General features: G+C 34.4%; 1 protein-coding gene and 1 long non-coding RNA gene across 2 annotated transcripts; both read left to right on the top strand.

Annotated features, from left to right (window-relative positions):
• The first annotated feature begins 5,735 nt into the window (after positions 1–5,735).
• Positions 5,736–8,006, top strand: LOC145072846 (putative serine/threonine-protein kinase PBL23). Its single transcript, XM_079019322.1, has 5 exons — positions 5,736–6,101; positions 6,203–6,384; positions 6,474–6,663; positions 6,782–7,176; positions 7,532–8,006. Exons 1-5 carry the CDS (start codon positions 5,987–5,989, stop codon positions 7,766–7,768), a joined length of 1,119 nt encoding a protein of 372 aa, XP_078875448.1. The 5' UTR covers positions 5,736–5,986; the 3' UTR covers positions 7,769–8,006.
• A 2,509-nt stretch (positions 8,007–10,515) lies between these two features.
• On the top strand, positions 10,516–11,891 carry LOC145077279 (uncharacterized). The gene is made up of 2 exons (XR_013693064.1): positions 10,516–10,912; positions 11,512–11,891. It is a non-coding gene; the product is annotated as an uncharacterized LOC145077279 (long non-coding RNA).
• The last annotated feature ends 1,004 nt before the right edge of the window (positions 11,892–12,895 follow it).

Here is a 12,895-nt window from a genome sequence, read left to right as displayed (position 1 = left end):
TTGAAGAAATGTATTTTTAAAACGTTTGGGATGTCATCGTTAATACAGATACATAAGCATAAACAGAACTTACATTCATTATCACTAGTGATCTACATCTCTTTAATCTCTCAATGTAATGTGACTTCATATCAACACCTGTGATATAAATAAATTGAGTGGGTCAGGTTAGGAAACCTGGTGAGTACAAAGGGTTTTCATCCCACAATAAATAAGTTCATTAATTTTATCAAACCAAACAAACCCGATTACCCTTTGCCGTTATCATCACTTTACGTCCCTAAGACATCTAACACAAGGGACCTAGTCTAAGGACTTTCATCGGGGTGACAACACATGCTTCGGGGGTTCCTTAGCAATTCATGTCAAATAAGGCAACCATGTGGGGGATGGAGTACTTCACACAGATCAAATAAACACACAGTTCAAATAAACACTTACAGGTTGAGAGCCTGCTAGCGTTCCACTAGACTGTCTAGAAAAGTCTGTGGTCGTCATCTATACTCCGCTAGATGACTGGATCATCAAAACATCTATATCAAGGCCTCTCGTTATATTATTTGGTCACACAGAAACTATTACATCTACCCATCTTCTACCCAACACATTTTGTAGATATAAAATACATATTCAGTTTAAATCATGTAAAACTTGTATAAAATCGTTCATCCAGCATAGATAGCAAGTATACAGATAGTATGCACACATAGCACGTAATTTATTTAAAATACTTCATATCTATGCGTAAGATGAAAGTAACTATGCACTCACCTAATTAGGTGGTGAGTCGGCACTTGGACAGCACTTCGTTACTCTTAAAATAATTTCCTCGACAAAACCTAGTATCAATATGACTAGGGTTTAGTCTGACGTTAACCGCGACTAATTAATAGTATAGCAATTATTATTATTATATAAGCGTTAAATAACGCTCAATATAACTCATAATAATAGCCCAAATACTTATTATAAAGTCCTAATAACATTACTATATTAAAACATAAGCTATACTAAAGATAGGGTAGGCATAGCTCACTTACAACGGGTTTTCTCGAAAACCGGGCTTCGCTGGAACAGCGTTCCCGAGCCGAAATGCTCTTTTCTTGGGACTCCGGGAGCCTCGGGGCTTACTTTGGGTGCTAGCGGGTTTACCTAGACTTTAGGGGGGGGGGGGGGTTTGGGAGGCTAGAGAGAGAAACTAGAGAGAGAAAGAATGTTGGAGAGGTGTGAAGAGAAGTGAATGCCCGACACCTCTATTTATAGGCTGAATTCCTGATGTAATCGCCAAGTAGTAGGACCTACTCGCCGAGTTGGGGCATGTGGCAGCCTTCTGGTGGTGCCACGTGTCCAATTCTGGTGGTGTCACGTCACCCCCTATTGCGTAACAGCCTTCAAACTTAGAAAAATCATAAATCTCACATACGAGCTCCGTTCTCGACGTTCTTTTTTTTCAATGCGTAGGTAAAATCAAGATCTACAACTTTCATTTAGACTCCGTCGGCTAATTCTCGACCGATCTCAAATTTAACAGTAGGAGGCGTTTAGAGTGTTAAATGATCGCGAAGAATTCGTAACTTCTTCATACGGACTCCGTTTTCGTCTATCTTTTTACCGTTGAGTTCCTATTAATGATATCTTCAACTCTCATTTAGGTCGCGTAAGTCAAAAACCGCTCGAACTAAAATTCGAGTTTCGGGCCGTGCACTGCTAAGCCGAATCTTAGAAAAATCATAACTTCTTCATACGAAGTCAGATTTGAGCGTTCTTTTTATGGATTTTCTCGGTTTAACATATTCTACAACTTTCATTTAGATCACTAAGGCTAAAAAGTCCTCCATCATAAATTCACTATTTACGCTTCCCGGTGCCGTGCCGGTTCCGTCGCGAAACTTCGACGGGCCATAACTTCTTCGTTATAACTCGGATTTCGGCGTTCTTTGTATGTACGGAAACTTTGTGAAATTTTCTAAAAATTGGTTAAGATTATTTATTCTAAATAATATTTTGTCGAAAAGTCGTTTTCGACCCCTATTGCCTCTAAATTGACTAGCCCGGATCTGCGGGCGTTACACATGAGTTTTATTCTTTTTGTCCCTTAACCTTGGTATTTATGGGTATGAGCTACTCTAAACCTTATAAGTGTCATTTATTGATGTTTCTGATCTTGTAGAGTCATAAAAATGGGAACTTGGTCACTCGTATCCACCCATGCATGAGCTCTTGAGCTTGAAAGGGTGTTATGGTACTTAGAGCTTGGTGTTATGCTCTTTTAAACCATGAAAATGTAGACTTTATCCATTAAGATGTCTATCTATTATAGATCTGGAAGTTTGGAGGGTTTACTTTCTATATTAAGCACTTGATGGAAAAGTTAGTCACTAACGTGCTATGTAGGGAGTAGTTTTAACTAAATTGAGCGTAGCAGCAAATTTGACCGTTATGCTGCCTCTAGCTCTACGTTGGGTATGAAGCATCATGTACGTGGGGCGTAGGTCAAATGATAGTTGGCCGTTGACTTTGACTAGGGTTGACTTTTGGTCAACTTAAGAGTTTGGGATTATAAATTGAGACTGAGTCTCTGTTTATGGCATAAGTGACTCATAGTGCTAGTTCTTGGAGTCGTGAGAGTTATTGTGATATATGTTGGGTTGTGAGGTGAGTTTCTCACTATACTCGTGGGTCGAAGGCACCAATGCCAGCCCACTAGATTATGTTATGTATCCTTGTGTATAGGATATTGCTATGATATAGTGGTCTGTTAAATTAGTAGATCTGTACGATTACCTGTATTGCTAGTTATTGTTTATCTGTTTTCATATGTCGATATAGTGTGGTTGGGTCGAGGCGGTACTGCTTGTGTTGTACGCCAACAAACATGGGAGCAATCCAGTCATAAGTTGAGGGTCGGGAGGGCATTCCAGTCTTATGTTGTGGGCTCGGGAGCAATCCAATCATAAGCTGAGGGTCAGGAGGGCATTCTAGTCTTATGTTGTGGGCTCAGGGGAAATCCAGTCGGGAGACTGTTGGCCAGGGGCAATCCAGTCGGGATACTGTGGGCTTAGAGGCAATCCACTTTTATATTGTAAGCCTGGTATGCATGTATTGTTTATATATTGTTATGTGGGGTATTTTAGAGGAACTCACTAAGCTTTGTGCTTACCCAATTGTTTGTAATTGTTTTTCAGGTACCAATGGTGATTGTGGAAAGACGAAAGCGTGATCGTACACATCCTCCTGCTGTTTTATACTTAAGAGATTATTTGATACTCTGACTCTATGAATTTTATTTGAAAACAATGATTGATTATCTTATGGTTTTATGAAATCGTTTATAATAAAATTGGAAAATTTTGTCATGGTTTTTGGGATGTTACAACATTAAACTACAAGGAATCTACAAAAACCGTAAATCTGAGCAAATAACTCTAGATTTAATAGGAAAAGATAACAAGAATAACAGATGCGGAAAGAAGAAGATTAGATATATTAACCTTGACGTCAAATGGCAAACGATGATCGCAGATCAATCACAAACAACATCTCGAGCGACCATGACTCTGATACCATGTTAAAAAATATAGAAACCAAACATCCCAACATCAACGATTCTTATATCATTTGATGACAAAGAACCAGAAGGTTTTTAAGTACTTACACAAGAACCTCGCTACAAAGCACCTACTCCACTCTCAATATGAACACTCAACCTAAGCTACTACTGTTATCAAATCACACTAGAAAATAAGGATGAACCTCTAATCTATATAGGTTCAGTGGAAGAGAAAGAACGGTCGAGCTTCTAAAGTGTGTGCGTGTGTGTGTGAGAGAGAGAGAGAGAGTTATGTGAACTAATGAACCAATCACAGCTCCTTACCCATGGATCGTAAGATCCGCGAGCAAAACCAGCATAAGAAGAAGAAAAATAAGGCGTAATTTAGAAGAACAATAGAAACAATACAAATAACCCCTCAACAAAATATCACTTCTTGTTCGGTATAAACCAAATTATAGAGACGACACAAAATACTTTGCAAATATAATACTTAACATCAATAATCTAATGAATAAATAATGAGACTGGATATAGAAAATATTACTATTTTGAACACAACAGATCATATTAGGTTTTTGTTCCCATATTTATTGTACTAGGTGTGAGTAGAGTTGGCAATAGGTCGACCTGGGTTAGGTTTGTGTTCAACCCATTTATGAATTGGATTGAATATTTCAACCCAACCAAACCTTTTTATTTAAATGAATGGATATCTCCAACCCAACCCAACCTTTCAGATAAATAGGTTGTCATCAGGTTGACTCGTTTATGTAATTTCCAACCCAACCTATTATATAAATGGGTGAACCCATTTAAAATAAAAAAGTAAATAAAATAACTAAAGATTACACCACTTAAATTAGTTACAAACATAAATAAAATTTCAAAGTATAATAAAATCATAATCCTAATTCATAAATACAAAGAAAATTTTCAAATAACATTAAAGATATGTAATTCGAAGTGATTTTTGAAGAGTAACTAGTGTTGTCGGCGGAAAGAAAAAAATATAAGAATTAGGATTGCATTTTAAAAAATAAATAAATAACAATACAACGTTTTAATTTATAAACTAATACTTAGATTAATACATGGTAATATTTAAATAATTATTAAATTAAATATATATATATATATATATATATATATATATATATATATATATATATATATATATATATATATATATATATATATATATATATATATATATAAGTTAAATAGGTTGGTGGGTTAAGAACGGGTTGATAACTTTTACCCAACCCAACCTATTTAATTAAATGAGTTTGACGGGTTGACCCATTTAACCTAAATGGGTTGAAAATCTCAACCAAACCTGTTAATTTTCAGTTGGGTTGGTGGGTTGGGTCGATTTTTACCAGCTCTAGGTGTGAGACTCGTGTAATATATAAGTTTTTTAAAAAAAAATTTAATATATTTTGTTAAACATTACATGTTTAATAATTTATAAAACTAAATTTGGAAAGAATATTAATATTAGCTGTGAACGAACCAATTTTTACAAGATTTCTGCAAATTATCGTAAATTCAAAAGAGATTGGCCGAAAATTATGTTTTTCAATTAGAAATGTTGATTTAAATTTAAATTGAATTTGATACATTAATTGACAAACTGCCTGAGAATATATGGAGACATTTATGTTTTCTTATTTTCTTTATTATATTTTTAGATTAGATTTTTTTTATTATTTAATAAAAAGCTAAAAAACCACAATTTGTCAAGTGGATTTAAATGAAATTGATTTTTTTTTTTTAATATCATATGGCATATTGAATTAGATGATGACATCTAGCAAACAAATCATCATTTATTAGGTAGGATTGTAATTGTTATTGTGTTATTATATTACTTGTTAATACTTAATAGTTAATTAATACATCATTTTCAGAAATATTTTTTAGACTACGGGAGTTGAAAAGTACATGGTATTTTATGTTTTTTTATATTAAATATTGGAGCTGGCTTTATAGTGTCAACACCGTCTAATGACATATAAAGATTATACAAGTTGTTTAGTGATTTAGAACTGCTAAAATTATAAGTCAGACGTTTATATATAAAAAAGAATTGGATGGCCAGCTAAATATGAGGAGGTAATATATTTGACCATGTCAAAATATTAATTTGTCTTAACAATTTCAAATCTGACTTACACGAAACAAGAAACAAAATCGGAATTTCTCTTAGCTCCGTGAAACGCCTGACCGAACAACATTGGTTCTTTCCAGGCCAGGAGCTAAAAGAAATTCCGCTTGGTTATTCAGATAAATTAAAATTTAATTTATCTGAACACACGTTGGTGTTGTCAAGTCTCAACGCCATCGTGAGTTCTCAATGGATCAAAGAAATCATGAAACATGTGAATGACTCGAACGGGGCGCGGTAGGCCGTCGTCCTGATTCGTTGACAAAATGATGGGTTGTTTTTGGTGTTGTTTCAACCAGAAACGAACCAACAGGAAGAAAGGCATTCGTGATTTTAAAGAATCAAGGCAAGACTCGTTCCCCGGGTTTTCTCGTGGAAATGGTAACCCCTCCTTTTCTTTTTTCTTTTCGTATTAAACTTTGTGTTCTTCTGTTTCATTCATGTTGTTTTTAAATGAGATTAATCGAATGTATATTATACAGATAGCTTTAGAAGAAGTTATATAAGGGATGAGATAGCCAAGTACGGAAAAAGGGAAATTTCTTCGCAATATTTCACATACGAGGAGTTGTCCGCTGCCACCAAGAACTTCAGTTACAACTTTTTGATTGGGGAAGGCGGTTTCGGGAGGGTCTACAAAGGACACATTGCCAACAAAAACACCGTAAGTTCCAAATTCATTAATTCATCGTATCATCAACTATCACAATCCTATCATAATTTTTGTTTTTTTTTTTCTTTCGCATTTAATAGGACATTGCTGTAAAGAAACTCGATAGAAATGGATACCAAGGCAACCGGGAGTTTTTGGTGGAGGTTTTGTTGTTGAGCCTTCTTCATCACACGAATCTTGTCAATTTGCTCGGATATTGCTCCGATGGTGAACAACGGATCTTAGTTTACAAGTATATGTCTAACGGCTCTCTGGAAGATCACCTCTTCAGTATGTCATTATTCATAACAGTTTCTATTTTTCATTATATGGGTCCCATTAGAAATGTGACCCACAAAATGAAAAGATTTGAATCTATATTTTATAACTTTCTTGTTTTTTGGTTAAGATTGGAGAGTCGGAGAGCTAAAGCCGCTAGAATGGGACATAAGAATCAAGATTGCAACGGGAGCAGCACGAGGCCTGGAATACTTGCATAAAAAGGCCGATCCTCCGGTGATCTATCGTGATTTAAAAGCTTCAAATATTCTACTAGATGAAGAGTGGAATCCAAGGCTTTCTGATTTTGGATTAGCCAAATTAGCTCCAACGGGCGAGCAAACTCATATAACAACCAAGGTGATGGGAACTTACGGGTATTGTGCACCGGAATATGCATTGACTGGTCGATTGACTCGAAAATCCGATGTCTATAGCTTTGGAGTGGTGTTTTTGGAGATAATCACGGGAAGGCGAGTCATCGAGTGTTCAGGACCAAGCGAAGAGCAAAATTTGATTGCTTGGGTAGGTTTAAACTAAACGGAAATTAAACATCGAAAGAGAGAAATTCGACTCTAACATATATATAAAAGCAAATGACCTAGCGGACAAAAGGTGTAAATTTAAAAGTATAGTTGTGAGTGTAAGTCGTTCTAACAAAAGATAAAAATCACTAGACATGTGTTGAGCCCCTAAAAATTCTAAACGATGGCTCTCTGATATCATGTTAGATATGTAGAGTCCTATATTTACTCTAAAAAGACTCCCATGTAAAGAGTACGATGAGATTGAAACATATATGCATAGCGTGAGACTGTGTATAGACAATGTGGGACACCAAAATATACCCTTTCCTTACATTTGTATTAAATATTTCCAGGCAGCACCATTGTTTAAAGACCGAAGAAAGTTCCATTTGATGGCGGATACTTCGCTTGAAGGGAGATATCCGATGAAAGGGCTCTATCAAGCATTAGCCGTAACAGCAATGTGTCTTCAAGAAGATGCCTCAAAACGACCCGTCATGAGTCAGGTGGTCTCCGCTCTCGAGTACTTAACTTCGGGACAAAATGAAGAACAACCAATGGGAGATGGTGATAGTAGTTCCGAGGAGTGAAGGCTACTAGAAAAACAAGTAGCGATGGACAAAACCGTCGCTACTCTTCAACGCCAGATCTGGAGTTGTTTTTGCTAGTTAGCAACAGAATAGCGATGGATTTTTTTAGAATAGCAAAGGATTTTCCGTCGCTAAGTAGTTGAAGGACCTGGTGTAGGAAACAAGCTGTACAAACATGTAAATTCGAAGTTCCCGTTTTTCGTTAATTTTAGAAGCGTTAATTTGTTATAATGTTTTGTCTCGAGATTTTTATGTGTTTCGTGACTTGAACACTCAATATTTTCACACTTAAATGCATCAACGCCCCCGCGATAGGGAACCTAGTGGTGAGGTGCGGAATTCCACCACATGAAGGTATAAGGTTCAAACTCTGGTATGCCGTAAAACGGGTTGACGTGAACCGTTCAGATAGTGTAGTTTATTATTTTCTTTTAATTTTAAATGCATCCGTGTTAGCTAGATTATGTTTTTTAAGCCGGTTTATGTCCTTGTCTTATACATATCTTGATAATAGTAATGGAAATTTTGTTATACTTTTTCTTAATGGAACTATGGATGGAAAGAAGAATATCTTGCATAAAATTGGATTTTCAAAGTGATTTTGTGGAGTCATGTCCAAGGTGTATAGATATCTTGGAATTGATTAACCGAACCAGCTTTTAATTAGGTTATCAAAATTTTATGATGGTAACTCTAGCAAAGTCATTATAAAATAAAACATTAAAGGGATACTACAAAACTGACTATGTATTTTCCTTTTTGTATAATAAAACATTGTGTATCTTCATTAGTTATTATATAGCTATTAAAGACTTCTAGTCTACCGGTATCTGATGGTGTTTTACGTTTAAGTCCCGTTGTAATATAAGTGGAGTTAAATGTTAGCTTAAGAATATATTAGATTTGTCGGTTTAAAATTTTTTTTATCAAATAATTTTTGATTTAGCGATAGGAAATGATCATAAGTAGTTTGGCTTATCAAGATAAAATAAAATTGGGATTATCATTAGTTCCTATTCAATGTTTTGTTTTATATATTAACCCTGTTATTTTTATTTTACATCTTTTATATTAAAAATGTATATATTTTTTTGTTTTACAAATCTTCATATTTCATCATTCTACTTTAAAATCTCCTAACTTGTATATCATTCATTACTTACATCTTTTATTTTTTCAAAAATTATTATTTTACCTTTATTATATGATAAATAATTTTTTTTATTAAAAAATAAAATCAAAACTTATGCAACGTGCCACAGCTAAAGTTGTAAAAATAAGAGCTTGAATACCACTTGTAAATAATCCAAGAAACATGATAGGGATAGAAACAACTGAAGGCGGTTGCTCAATACGTTGTATCGATAGAGCGACATTTGCCTTAACCCCCCCCCCCCCCCCCCCCCCCCTCTACCCGAGGGATCAATAAGCAACCGGGTGACGTATGCCATTGATTAGGAATTGGCAGCCCGTTCTCAACAAATTCCATGACTAATTGTCAAATTGGAAGGCAAAATCACTATCTTTTGACGGGTGAATTAGTCTGCTTAATTTGGTCTTGGGGAGTCTGTCCCTTTTTTACTTCTCACTCTTTAAAGCTCATTTGAAGATTATAGATGACCTCGATAGAATCCGTAGAAAATTTCTTTAGAGTGGGTGCGACTCTACAAACAAAATTTGTTGGGTTAGCTGGGATAAAGTTCTAACGCCTAAAAGATTTGGTGGCTTGGGTGTGATAAATTTGAGAGCCTCAAACTTGGCTCTATTGGCCAAATGGCTTTTGAGGCTTAAAGTGGAACCGTCTGTCCTATGGGGTTTGGAAAATGTTTCCTGTTCAACTAGGCGCTTCTGGGGTTTGGAAAATGTTCCCTGTTCAGCTAGGCGCTTCTGGGGTTTGGAAAAATATTGTTGGCACTATCTCTGATTTCAGTTCTCAAAATATTGCGCTTCAGGACATGTTCAAAAGAGTAATTGGGATTGAGAACTCTTTTTCATTCTGGTTCAATAATTGGGTTGGGAATTTTGATCTTAGATCTAAATACCCTTCTCTGTTTGCTCTTGAATCTTCTAAAATCTGCTCCATTGTAGATACATGTTAGAAAGTGGACGGCTCGTTGGTTGTCTCATGGAATTGGCGGAGTCCTCCTAGCTCCATCACAGAACTGTTGGAACTTGATAGTTGTTTGAACGATCTTTCCTTGGTTTCTCTCGGTACCTCAGATGATAAATGGAGTTGGCTTGGTTGTAGTATTGAGTTTTCTTTGTGAACTCTTTACATGGAGCTTGGGAATCAAAAGTCTATCCCCCACTTGAGTATAAGCACTTTTGGAATAATGTGGTACCTAACTAAATCATTTTTTTTGCATGTCGAGTTGTATTGAATAGGCACTTAAAAAAAAAAGAGTCATTTAATGGCACACATTTTTAATGACACTTAAGTTTTGTCCCACTAATTTACATTTTTAATGGCACTTTGCATATGCCATTAAAGAGATAAATAGTTTTAATGGCATTTTATATATTTTTGCAATTTAATATACATAAAAAATAATTTATATGCGATTAAAAGTTTCCAAAATTTATGACATATATCTTGTTATATATAATATAAAAAATAGATTATATAATTAAATGTCACAACTATAAGTTTCATTAACTTATGACTTGATAATTTCTATGAAAATAGAATATACAAATAAATATCCTAATCAATGTGCCAGTAATATTGACTAGATATAAATCCTCCATCGAAGAATTTGGGGCTCACTTCCTCCTTCCCTCCACCTAAAAAATTTTGTTTCCCTCCATTAAAGTTAAATCGACCGCTAAAGAAATTTCTCATCCCTCCATTGAAAATTCCCACTCTAAAATCATAGTTTGATTGATTATATTCGTGCTTCCCTCACCTTCAACAAGTTTCATCAAACCGGCCTCACTGTTCGGACTTCGGGTTAGGGTTTCACCTTCAGTCGGATTCGCCGATACCTACAAACATTCAATTGATCTTCAGTTCATACTAACCGTTCAAGAATTACAGTTCTCACCATTGATCTCCAGTCCAAACCTACTAATGATTAAGTTGATTTGTTCTCCATCGAAGTTATCTTCTCATTTTATTTTCTCTGCTGCGTTTTTTTAGTAATGGTTTGTACTGGCATTTTGTTCTCATTCTGAGACCTAATTAACAAATTTCTCATTGTGAGGCTTTAATTTAAATTTTGATAAGTGTGTGTTATACTAATTGAATTTATTTTCATGTAGTTATATTTTGTTTCTTCTTGTGAGGCCTGATTAAAAATTTGATTTACACAGGGAACATGAACTATAAAACTCTTAAATAGGGTAGATGTTATTGTGTATATATGATTTATGTGGTTAGATGTTACTGTGTCCATTTTTGTACGTTAATGTGTCTTTAGTTGTCAACCAAATAGATTACCATTAGTGACTTAACTGGATTTTTTTAAGATTTTATATATATATATATATATATATATATATATATATATATATATATATATATATATATATATATATATATATATATATATATATATATATATATATATATATTATTGTAAATAGTCATGGACAAACCATGGATGTACCTTACATCAAGATTAGGTCAAACTTTTGTATGCCTCTAAATGGCTTTTTTTTAATAGTGAGGTTACCTGTGAAAACTGAGCTAATAAAAAGAGGAGTTGTTTTAAGCTTTGGTACATGCGATCTATGTGGTGCAGGTGATGAATCTGTTATACATCTTCTACGGGAATGTTGTTGGATTCGAGATGTCTAGAGTATGTTTCAAGACTGGTGCGAGCTTGATCTCTCTGATATTAATTATGTTGAGCATCTCCTCTCTGTCTCCCACTCCTTTGCCAAATCGCCTTCTCAACTAAAGATGACTCACGCGATCATTCTTTCGGCTCTTTGGTCTTTGTGGAAAGCCAGAAACGACTACTCCTTTAACAATATTGCTCCATCTCGGACCCGTATTTTTGAAGATATCAAGGCGAACTCTTTCATGTGGATAAAAAACAGGAGAGGGGGTACCTCCTTAAATTGGTCTTCTTGGTGCATTTTTCCTTTGATGTAATTCTTGTACTTTTATTTTTTTTTCTATCGTTCTACTTTTCCCCTACCCGCTGCGGTTTAATAAAAATTTCGCAGTTCAAAAAAAAAAAAAAACTTTAAAACTAATTAAGACTTGTAACAAGTTCCCATAATACCCTAATCGAACTCTAACTATAATACCATATGGAAAGAAAACGTTTTGATTCCCATACTAAAAACTCAAATCAGCTGAAATACCATCCATCGCTTGATTGATTATTTCTTGGGGAAAATGACTTGTAAGAGTAACGAAGTATTAGACTTGTACAAAAAATACAATTGAATTTTTTTTTGTACACATATCACCAATCAATTATAACTTTTGTACACATATGACCATTAAACTTCACCTTTGTTTAAAAAATATCATTATGTTACCGGTAATAGTAGGTCACCAGCCACGTAACATGTCACGTGGCATGCCATGTGGCTGCTGATGTGGATTTTATTGTATATTATGTACACATTATACCATTAAATTTTTTTGTGTGCATTTTACCATTAAACTTTTTGTACACATTTTATTATTAATCTTATATAGTTTATTCAAAAAATATCATTTCAAAAAATACATATTTTTACATAAAATGGGTTTTTCATCACTTGTGACTCCCTGATTTTGTAAGGTTTGGAGGAAACGTTTTGTTTTTTACAATGATACTAAAGACTTTCTTTTACAACTACATTGAGAATTTATGATGGTCATACATCAATTGAAACCCACAAGGTTTGAACTTGAGACCTTTATTTGGAGCGGCGAAGAAATACTTAATTGTTTATTATTTTAGCTAATGTCTAATAAACATATTCTTATAAGTCATTTTCTTAGAAAACTACGTTTGAGGTATACTTATAAACTCATGAAACATTTTGTACGTGTTACCTTATTATAATCCTCCCTCTTCTTGATTATGGTTGATGATTAAAAAAGTGCATTGAAATTATGTCGTTGTTTACCGATAGGAAAATGACTTATAATGATAAGTTTACTAAAATTTAGAAAATCAATAA

Source organism: Lactuca serriola, chromosome 9 (genome assembly GCF_051521515.1).
Source record: "Lactuca serriola cultivar US96UC23 chromosome 9, Lser_US96UC23_V15, whole genome shotgun sequence".
Taxonomy (NCBI): domain Eukaryota; kingdom Viridiplantae; phylum Streptophyta; class Magnoliopsida; order Asterales; family Asteraceae; genus Lactuca; species Lactuca serriola.
The sequence above is the reverse complement of the archived record's forward strand: the minus strand, read 5'-3'. Positions and strand labels throughout refer to the sequence as shown.